General features: G+C 43.0%; 1 protein-coding gene across 1 annotated transcript; it reads right to left on the reverse strand.

Moving 5' to 3' along the window:
• Nucleotides 1-7536: 7536 nt before the first annotated feature.
• Nucleotides 7537-10672, reverse strand: LOC132053752 (uncharacterized). Its single transcript, XM_059445859.1, has 4 exons — nt 10328-10672; nt 8335-8499; nt 7759-8045; nt 7537-7639 (listed from the first exon to the last, which is right to left on the reverse strand). Exons 1-4 carry the CDS (start codon nt 10670-10672, stop codon nt 7537-7539), a joined length of 900 nt encoding a protein of 299 aa, XP_059301842.1.
• Nucleotides 10673-11201: the final 529 nt, after the last annotated feature.

Raw genomic sequence — 11201 nt, forward strand, 5'->3', positions numbered from 1 at the left:
ATCCTTTTGACATAGATTCTGCTATATTCTTAGAGGTCTGTAGACATATGTGGGTTGTGTATATACCGTTTGGTCAGCTATATCTATGTAGATCGTCTTGGACGTCCCCGTGTATAGTGACAGCCTTGTCGGCTTACATATTTGTTATGCTTTGGTTACTGTGACTTCTCAGGAGACAAGTTCTTTCTGATGTATGATATGATGAGTTCACAGCATGCTTTTACAGAGTGCCATATTGGTTCAGTTTCGGTCGATTATATCTAGTGGGTCTTATATGGGTGCCCGGCTCGGGGCACCTAGTCATGGCCCGTCGGTTTTGGGTCGTGACAAAAGTGGTATCGGAGCGGTTCATCCTCGGGTGTCTACGGACCGTGTCCCGACCCAACCCGTGAGCCGTGACTAGTGCCGAGCCGGACACCAGCATGCGTACCGTTAGCTATAATCAGTCCTCAACTAGCATGATAAGAAACTTATAAATAAAAAGCAAGATGTCGTCTCAAAACTGTCGCATATGTATACATCAGGACAACCTACCTCCGGTGGAGTCACAGCTACCAACAGAATACATCGTACATAAGCCGACAAGGCTATCACAATATGTGGGTACGCCCCAACTTAACATACACGCAAGCCGACAAGGCTGCTACCACATACAACATCCCAAGATATATATATATATATATATATACTGCCACTACGAATGGGTACGTCCCAAAACATATATCATATAGACAAAACTGAACAGTGACTATATACAAACCCACACATATGTCTACAGACCTCTAAGAGTAACAACAAGATCATATGGACTCGGACGGCCCCGCCCTACCCCTGGATAGACACATATATATAACAAAGGATCTGTACCCAAAAGCTAGGCTCCAGTACAAGGGAGCACTCCAAGATAGCTGAATCAGGATCCTAAGCTGGCGGATCACCAAGACGAGCGTCTGTACCTGCGGGCATGAAACGCAGCCCCCGAAGAAAGGGGTCGGTACGGAATATGTCTTGAGCATGTAAAGCATGAAATACAGTAAACAGGATCATACTGAAATAAGGGGTATAGAAAACTAACACAATAACCAGAAAATCACAAGGCTTGCCTTTGAAACATAAATCATATGTGACCATATCATACCCAACTCATTATGGGACTTAGTGACATAATTATATAATCATCCTGTACATATGCATATATAACGTGTCCCGGCCCTCTAGTGAGGGACTCGGTAAATAAAATCATCATATACATGTACATATAATGTGTCCGGCCCTCTAGTGAGGGACTCGGTGAATAAAGTCATCATATGCCCTCCTGGCCGCCATCCCCATATCATCATATCATCATGTCATCATATCATCATATACATACACATATAACGTGTCCCGGCCCTCTAGTGAAGGACTCGGTTAATGATGTAATAAAGCTGTGCACGAGAACATGTCCTGGCCCGGGACTCAGTGAAAGGTGTAACAATAAGCACGAGCGGAGTAGTAAGTAACCATATACATATAAGTCATCATTTGAGATTCATTAGACAAGTAAACTAATCAACGCTCGAGTATTAAAATGATAGCCATGTTAAGTTTCTTCTAACGTCATTAAGAACAATATTAAAGAAAGCCTCAGGAGTCATAAACATGTATCAAGTCAATCCGAGTCAATTTACAAAAGTTATGACATTATTCATTATATAATCTTTTAGGAATAGGAACTTTTATGCATCATTTACTTACTTAGTCATATAAAAGACTCAAGGGCAATAGCCCGATCATCATAAGGAATCCAATATCAAGAAGTGAATAGGAATCATAAAACATGCTCGGAACTTACGAATAGAGTTACCCCGAAGCTCATATCGTTTCATGCTTACATCTAGGACATGCCAAAAGAAGGAAAGGATAGGCTTCACATACCTTTAACGTTTACTCACAACACAACACGTATACGCTGCCCAATAGTATCTCAACCTATATTAAGACGTCAAGAATTACGATTAAACTTACGAAGAGGTTCAAACGCATCCTAATGTTAGTAACTCCCTTCTAAACCATTGATGACATTTCCTTTACATTTAAATTAACTACACACAATCAAGCTAACACCAATGGTCATGCGTTCAAGTGCTAACCCGAGACCATTTAAACAAGACTCGAGAACGCTTCGGACAACCCACACAACATCTCAAACAGCCCAACTAACACACCATGTCACCCGAAATTCCAATTCAACAAGAACAACAACAACACATTCTTTTCTTTCAATTTCATGAACTATACCAACAACCACATGTTGACAACATCATTTACATAATTACAACAAACTATATTAACGTCATATTAACTCCTATAACAGCCCACAACAATTACAACTTCAATCTAGGATCATTAAACCTTCATTTTCACCATGCAATCCATAACAACAACAATCAAATACCAAGTGAAATTAATTCATCATTTTCTCCTAAAACAGCCCCTACACGGCTTGGACAGCTTTCCAACATCAACATACACAATTTTTATACACATCTACACATCACAATACGTTCAAATCATCCACAACACATTCAAAAGAAGATTGAACCTTGCCTTTTGTACTTGGTTTCTCAACTTGGTCCCAACTTGTGCCTTGAATTTATTCTTGTTCTTGTTGCCCTAAACTCAACTCCACGTTATTATACACTTCCTAATGAGCTGAATTACTTGGAAAAATAATTTTTTTGATCAACAAAACCCAAGCTTAATCTCGGCCAGCCATGGCCGAGAGGTTCTCTCTCTTCTCTCTAACTTTCTATACTTTGTGAAGAAGAAAATGACTTGGATAGTTGATGAATGATTCATCATTTTGCTATATATAGGAAGTCTAAGGGCTGGACATGTGTCCCACCCAAAGTGTGAGCCAATCACACTTGGCCATGTCACGGGTGGGACCCACACGGCCACTATGGCTTAATTAATGATTAATTAAGTTGTTAATCCCACTTATTAATCTAATCATGGTTAATTAATCCCTAATATCCAATAATATTTCTATAGCAAATAAAATTTATAAGCAACTTGTGATTAAAACAAAATCGAAGATTAAAAATCTCTACCCCGTACCCCAAAGTAGTCTTGTCCTTAACTTGTCGCGATTAGCTTTAGAATGTCCCAATGTTTAAAAATATCGGATATAACAGACCGTGTCTAGTAGAGTCTTGTTTATCGGTGTGTTGTGCACCACATCTATAAACAGGAAGCTGCAGGACATTTAGGATGCCATCTTTCTTTCTGATCATAGATCGTGCAGTAGAGCCAATGATAGGAAAGCTCGTTCTTGGTACGATTTTTGTTAAATTGCAGGATTATATTGGAAGGGAGGACAAGTTCAGTTAATGGGAGCGTAAGTGAGGCTCCGAAGGAGGACATGACACCCGTATCGCCCGTCAACTCAGGATCGAGGATGTCAAGAGGTATAAGAAAGAGCATCAGCTATTTCATAGAGACGGACCCATCGGAGGATGTGGCTCCAGTAGGAGGAGACCCGACTGAGAAATCATATGACAAGGACACATTTTAAGGGTTCACGAGACTACGTGGGCGAAGACGTAATTGAGGAAGTACAGAGTTTGGCACATCTAGATTTTCCCTACATTCTAGCATTATGTTAGGCCAGACTCGTAGACGGTGGGAAGACAAGGATGAAGAGCACACTTCACTCTATAGCCCACCAAATCAGGCTAAGGACCGATCGGCTACAGGTATACGAGTTCTTATTGGAATTTCCTATGTGCGTATGTAATTACTTCAGGGTAATACTGAATAGTGATGAGCGAAAATCCTAAAGGGGATCAGTGACTTAAGTATTTAGAGGTAACTGCGATTATGATGCATTCGCCACCATTAGGAATCTTGAAAGTTAGGATGGAAAGTAGTCATACATGCAGATTGAAGGTGATTATTGAGGATTTCAAAGGCCAAAACAGCATTTGCTTAGTTGGAAGAGTAAGAGATCCTTTTAATCCGGAGGGAGATGCATTACGAGAATTTATTGGGACCCGTTGGAACTTCAACTTGTTCTAGGTCATACGAAAAAGGTCACGCAGTAGGGTGGATGTGATCGTACCAGCACTAACGCACCGGATCGCATTAGCACTCCAAGGTTAAGCGTGCTGGGGTGAGAGTAATACTAGGATGGGTGACCCCCGGGAAGTATATTAAGAGTCCTACAAATTCAGACATAAGAGACAGATGAGAAAATAGAGTAGCCTAAAGGAAATTGGAGTGGTTGGAAACCCTGAAAGATCGTGAAAGATGAGGTGGACTAGACCGGCAAAGAGAAAGAAGGTGCATCACAGCTCTAGAATTAGGATGAGTTCGAATAGTATTTGGAAGTACCTTGCAAGCGAGGCATTAGTAAACATATATATGTATATGTGTGACATCCCATATATGGCTACGCCAACCGGTATGTGTTTCCCAGCAACCGACGTTCTTTGTATCTTTGGCATCAATCGAACAGAGTAGTGAAGTTCAAGTGACAAATGTTACAAGGCAAGTTGATGTTATTTTCACTACAGGCTAGAGTTGGAAAGCCTTAATGTGATAATATCAAGGAAAGGAAGAAAGTGAATATATAGAAAGTAAAGAGATTAGAATGTCTTAAAAAAAAAGTGTAAGAAACGGGGGTGAGTGAAGATTCCAAGAGGGACGACGGGTAAGGCAAGGGACTATTTGGATAAAATTCGAAGGTAGGCATGCGAAAGGGATAAAGTATGGTAGTGTGAAACAAAAGATGAATGTGTGGGGGCCGGAAACGGACTTGATAAGTGGGACTAAAGGATAGTAATCACAAATAGGGATGTGAAGTAAGAGAGAGAATGATCAGGTCTTGCAATGATACTAAGAGATTTTCAGCTCTCGAGAGGTATATAAAGGGATAAATGTGTAGTTATACTGACACGGTTGCCTTGAAAACGGAGAAGCTTTCCTAAAAATGATTTAAGAATAGAACGGATTTGCATGTTTAAAGGAATATGTCACGAACTTCAGGGTCAATACTATGAAATAACAAGTGGAGAAGGGCGCTCGAGGAGGAAGGAACTCAAGGAAGGTTTGAGGAGGGAAGCAGGAAAGGTACACTAATGGGCTGGTCAAAAGGAGAGGAGAGAAGAAGAAGGGCAAAAAAAGAAGAAGGAAAATTGAGCAATCACCAAGGACAAGCGAGAGCATAATGAACTAACAAAGCTAATCGGGAGGTAGTACATCAATGAAATGGGATGAGGATAAGGAATACCGAGATTTAATTATAAAGGAAATAGAAGGATGTATAGGAAATATTCATGAGTATGGACTAGCCTTGGCGGCAGGAAGGAGAAGAAAGAAGAGGGTATATTTGCAAGGAATTCATGACAAAAACAAGAAGTGGCAGAACACTGGAAGAACTAGAACGCATAGGTGGGATGCAAATAAGTAATCAAGGAAAATTTCGGATAAGTGAGCTAAGTGAATAAAAGGATTGATAGTGGAAGGGGAAGAGTGTAGCATATTAACTCTCAATGATATATTGTAGACGTAAAGTGAGAGCGAAAACTCAAAATAAGTAGAATTTCAGTGATAATAGTTATGGAGGAAGACGAGGGATAAAATAGCAAAGTGTGACCAAATGTTCCATAAAATGTGTTGATGGATTCCAATGTTCCCATTAACCCGTTGATTTGAGAAATGTTCAGTCATAAAAGGTAGAAGTAGAAAGGCCTTAAAGAAGGCAGCGAGAATGGATCTGTAATGTATAAGAACTTTATTCAAATGCAAAGCCCTCGATTAGCAGAAAGGAAATTAAGTCAAGCTATACGATGAGAGAATTCCGGTATTATAAGAGACCAAAGGAGTTAGAGGATCGTTAAGGTTGGCCGATGACTACTGATGTTCGGGAGTTACTATTTTATAAAAACACCCTTAAAAAGGGGAGAAGGGCAGATCTAGTCCTGAAACGAGGTATGGCATTGTCAAAAGTCCAAGGAAAGAAAGAGGTTAGCTTAAGGAGGCCAAAATTTGGGACATAGTGGCATACCAAGAATGCATTAAGAGGGAGCAGGAACGAATTAAAGATAAGCGTACCACAAAGCAGGTATGAAAAGGAATTAAATGGATTAAGAGAATACTTCATGCGGACGTGAGATATGATATTTCTAGACTAGGGAAGTTTGTGCCTCACCTAAATAGGCAGCGATGTATCCTAAAGAGTAATAAAGAGAGTTCTGCCCCGCTGCTTGGAGAGCTCCATTGTTCCGGAGCTTGAGATATTTTGGGTACAGATCCTTTTGACATAGATTCTGCTATATTCTTAGAGGTCTGTAGACATATGTGGGTTGTGTATATACGGTTTGGTCAGCTATATCGATGTAGATCGTCTTGGACGTCCCCGTGTATAGTGGCAGCCTTGTCGGCTTGCATATTTGTTATGTTTTGGTTAACTGTGACTTCTCAGGAGACAAGTTCTTTCTGATGTATGATATGATGAGTTCACAGCATGCTTTTACAGAGTGCCATATTGTTTTAGTTTCAGTCTGATTATATCTAGCGGGTCGTATATGGGTGCCCAGCTCGGGCACTAGTCATGGCCCATCGGTTTGGGTCGTGACACATACGGTCAGCATATTCCTTTTGCCTACTCTGTGCTGCCAGAAGCTTAGGTTAAATCACCTTTACCTTCTCTAAGGACTCTCTCAGAAGGTCCGTACTCCAGGGTCTCACCTCGAACGCATCAAACCACCCAATAGGAGACCTAAATCTCCTTCCATACAATGCCTTAAATGGAGCCATGTGAATGCTCGAGTGGTAGCTATTATTATATGCAAACTCGGCCAATGGCAAGAACTGATCCCAATGACCCCCAAAGTCTATCACACAAGCCCGAAGCGTATCTTCAAGAACCTAAATAGTCCTCTCGAACTGGCCGTCGGTGCAGGATGGAAAGCTATACTAAGGTCCAACCTAGTACACAATTCCTCATGTAAATGCTCCCAAAATCTAGATTTGAACATTATGCCCCTGTCGGACACAATAGAGAGGAACCCCATGTAGCCTAACCACCTCACGAATGTGGATTTTGGCCAATTTCTATGCATCATAAGTTATCCGCACTGGAATAAAGTGTGCAGACTTAGTCAAACTATCAACAATAACCCAGATAGAATCAAGCTTCTCCAAAGTCTTCGGAAGACCAACCACGAAATCCATTGCTATTCTTTCCCACTTTCACTCAGGAATGGGCATCCTTTGAAGTGTACCCCCAGGTTTCTGATGTTCATACTTCACCTGTTGGCAGTTCAAACACTGAGCAACCAACTCCACTATATCACGCTTCATCCTAGTCCACCAGTAGTGCTGTCTCAAGTTGCGATACGTCTTAGTAGCGCCAGGATGAATGGAGTACCTCAAACTGTGAGCCTCTGTTAGAATGGTCTTAATTAAATCACCCACACGTGGCACGAAAACTCACCCTTTAATCCGTAGCACCCCTTCTTCATCGATCACGGCCTCCTTGCCCTCACCTCACAACACCTTGTAATGAATTTTACACAACTTAGCATCCTCAAACTGCTTAGCCTTAATCTGCTCCAGAAATAATGATAGAGCCTGAACATAAGCCAACAACCTACATGTTTTAGAAATATCCAGCCTCATAAAACTGTTAGCCAAAGTCTAAACCTCTCTAGCTAAAGGACGCTCAGAAGAAATCAAACGATCCAGGCTTTCCATGCTAGCCGACTTCACCTCAACGTGTCAGCCACTTCATTTGCTTTACCAGGATGATACAAGATGTTGATGTCATAATCTTTTAGCAGTTCCAGACATCTCCGTTGCCTAGATTTCAGATCCTTCTGAGTGAACACATGCTGCAAGCTGCGATGGTCAGTGTGCACCTCACAGTGGACACCATACAAGTATTGCCTCCATATTTTCAACGCGAACACCACCGCTGTCAATTCTAAGTCATGAGTAGGATAGTTCTTCTTATGCACTTTCAACTGCCGAGAAGCATAAGCAATTACCTTCCTTTCCTGCATCAAAATAGCACCCAAACCAGAATATGAACCATCACAACAAACAACAAAATCCTTGCCCTCCACAGGCAATACTAGAATAGGCACTGTAGTCGACAATGTCTTGAGCTTTCGGAAGCTCTCCTCACACTCGTCGGACCACTAAAACGGTACCTCTTTCTGAGTCAATGGAGTCAAGAGAAACAATAGAGGTGAACCCTTTCACAAACCAACAATAATAGCTAGCCAGGCCCATGAAACTACGTATCTCGATCACTGATATGGGCCTAGCCCATTCCTTGACTACCTGAATTTTCTGTGGATCCACCATAAAACCCTCCTTCAAAATTACATGCCCCAAAAAGAACACAGAAGACAACCAAAATTCACACTTGGAGAATTTAGCATAAAACTGCTTCTCCCGCAATACCCTAAGAGCAATCCTTAAATGCTTCTCATGCTCCTCACACTTCTAGAATACACTAGGATATCATCAATGAGAACTATTACGAAAGAGTCTAAAAAGGGCTTAAACACACTGTTCATCAAATACATGAACGCAGCTGGGGAATTAGAAAGCCCGAAGGACATAAACAAGAACTCATATGGTCCATACCTGGTCCGAAAAGCCATCTTAGGAACATCATCTGACCGAATCTTTAACTGGTGATACCCTGACCTTAAGTCAATTTTAAAGAACATAGAAGCTCCCTCTAACTGATCAAACAAGTCCTCAATACAGGGAGTGAGATACTTGTTTCGGATAGTTACCTTATTCAGCTGACGATAATCGATACACATATGCATAGACCTATTATTCTTTTTAACAAAAAACACAGGAGCACCTCAAGGAGAGGCACTCGGGCGAATAAACCCCTTACTCAAAAGATCTTGCAACTGTTCTTTCAATTCCCTGCGCGAGCGCCATCTATAAGGTGGAATAGAGATAGGACGAGTCACAGGTCCCGAATCAATTCGAAAATCAATGTCACGGTCAGGTGGCATACCTGGCAATTCCGCAGGGAACACATCCGCAAACTCGCGTACCACTAGAACCGAATCAATAGATGAAGTATCTGCACTGGTGTCACGGATATGTGCTAAATAAGCTAGACAACCTTTCTCAACTAGTTTCCTAGCACGAACGAAGGATATGAATTTCTTACGGAGGAGACTAAAGTTACCCTTCTACTCCAGTCTAGGTGCCCCGGGCATAGCTAAGGTAACGGTCTCAGAGTGACAATCAAGAATGGCATAATGCGGGAACAACCAACTCATGCCCAAAATGACATCGAAATCTACCATACCTAGAATCATCAAATCCGCTCAAGTACTATACCCCGTAAATGTAATCGCGCAAGAAGGGTAGAAGCTATCCACCACCACCGAATCCCCAACCAGAGTACGTACATAAATAGGGGCATCAAGAGCATCACACATCATATCCAAACCCACAGCAAAATATGAAGACACATGAGAAAAAGTAGAGCCCGAATCAAATAAAATAGAAGCCATCCGGTCATAAAAAGCGAGATAGTACATGCGATGACAGCATCGGAGGCCTCAGCCTCGGGTCTACCTGGGAAAGCGTACAAATGATCGCACCCTCCTGTAGCCTGTGAACCACCGCAATTACCCTGTCCAGTCTGAGCCCCGCCCCTGTCGGGCTGCTGTCCGCCTCTGCCTGCCTGAGGACCGTCTCGATTAGGATGAGCGCCACCCCTACCTGCTGTGTGGCCGCCTCGCCCTATCGGTGCGCAGTCCTTACCCCCTCTATCTGGTGTAAATAGATCTGAGGGAGCTTGATACTGAGTCCACTGTCCACCCTGTCTGAGTACGGGCAATACCTCTTAATATGACCTACCTCACCGCACTCGTAACATGCATGGTCCAGCGTAGGTCGCTAAACAGAAGCTGATGAAGTAGTATGACCCCTATGCTGACCGAAAGCTTGATAATTTGCCCCTGATAGGCCCCCAGCAGACACACAGCGCATAGCGGACTGAACCAGACGTCCTAAATATAGCTATGAACTCTGACCTTTCGAGAAGGAGTTACTGAAGTTCCCACCTCTTCGGCTTTCTTCTCTACCTACTTTGCATGACTCTCCTGTCTGATCCTTTCAACAACACGGATATGCTCAACTACCTCCTAGAATGAAGCCCCAGTGGCTACAAGGAGAAGAGCTGATAGCTGAAGTCCAGTGTTCAATCCCTTCACAAAACGCCTGATCCTCTCCTCCTTAGTAGGCAGCAACTAAAGAGCATATCGGGATAAGGAATAGAAACGAGACTCGTAACCAGCAACAGATGAGTTCCCTCAATATTAGCAATCTCATCTTTCTTTCTGTCCCTCAGAGTATGCGGGACATACTTATCTAGGAACACTGAATAGAACTGAACCCAAGTTAACGGAGGTGAACCAGCTGGCCTACACTTCACATATGCCCTCCACCATAACTTGGCATCACCTAAGAACTGGAAGGTCACAAATTCCATACCGTACTTGTCCACAACCCCAATCTTATGGAGCCTCGCGTGACAATCTATGATGAACTCGTACGCTTCCTCTGACTCAGTACCATAGAAAATCGGAGGCTTCATTTTAGTGAACCTCCAAAACAAATCATGCTCCTCACCAGTCATTATCGGCCCTGCAACTGGCCTAAAAAAAGCCTCAAAACCCAGAACTTCATCCAAGTGCCACGGCTGCGGTATGCTAAACCCCTAGAGCAGGAGCTCTATCCGGACCTGGGGTTGCTATCCCTGCGCCCCTACCTACTGGAACGGCTGGTATAGCCCCGGCTTGTGCTAGCCCATGCAACCAATTTAGCACCTGCGCCATCGCATCTGGTGTACCAGGGGCAGCTGCAGCCCCTGGCGGAACTGGTATTACCGTTGGCTGGGCTGGTATGGCAGCATCTCCCACGGGCTTATTAAGAACCACCGGAGGCACGAGATTAACTGCTGGGACTCCGACCCGGGGGGGCGGCCCTCTACCGCCTCCTCACCTCTCTTTTGCTACCTGCGTCGTCAACGCCGCGCGTGTTCTCGCCATCTGCGAGAGAATGAAGGATAGTCAGATACCAATTTGAATCATCCAGATACCAATTGGAACCAAGTAGCACGAAAGAAAAAAAAGGTAATTTTTCTAGTGTTCGGTAGCCTCTCGAAG

This window comes from Lycium ferocissimum, chromosome 4 (assembly GCF_029784015.1).
Source record: "Lycium ferocissimum isolate CSIRO_LF1 chromosome 4, AGI_CSIRO_Lferr_CH_V1, whole genome shotgun sequence".
NCBI lineage: Eukaryota > Viridiplantae > Streptophyta > Magnoliopsida > Solanales > Solanaceae > Lycium > Lycium ferocissimum.

What these genes read in the sequence shown, in the direction of transcription:
- LOC132053752 (XM_059445859.1), bottom strand. Translation starts at nt 10,672, where the DNA reads ATGACTGGTGAGGAGCATGATTTGTTTTGGAGGTTCACTAAAATGAAG. An exon ending in AGGGAACTCATCTGTTGCTG is followed by an intron (nt 8,500 to 10,327) that starts GTTACGAGTCTC and finishes AGTGTATTCTAG; the next exon opens with AAGTGTGAGGAGCATGAGAA. An exon ending in GAAGTGGCTGACACGTTGAG is followed by an intron (nt 7,640 to 7,758) that starts GTGAAGTCGGCT and finishes TAAAACATGTAG; the next exon opens with GTTGTTGGCTTATGTTCAGG.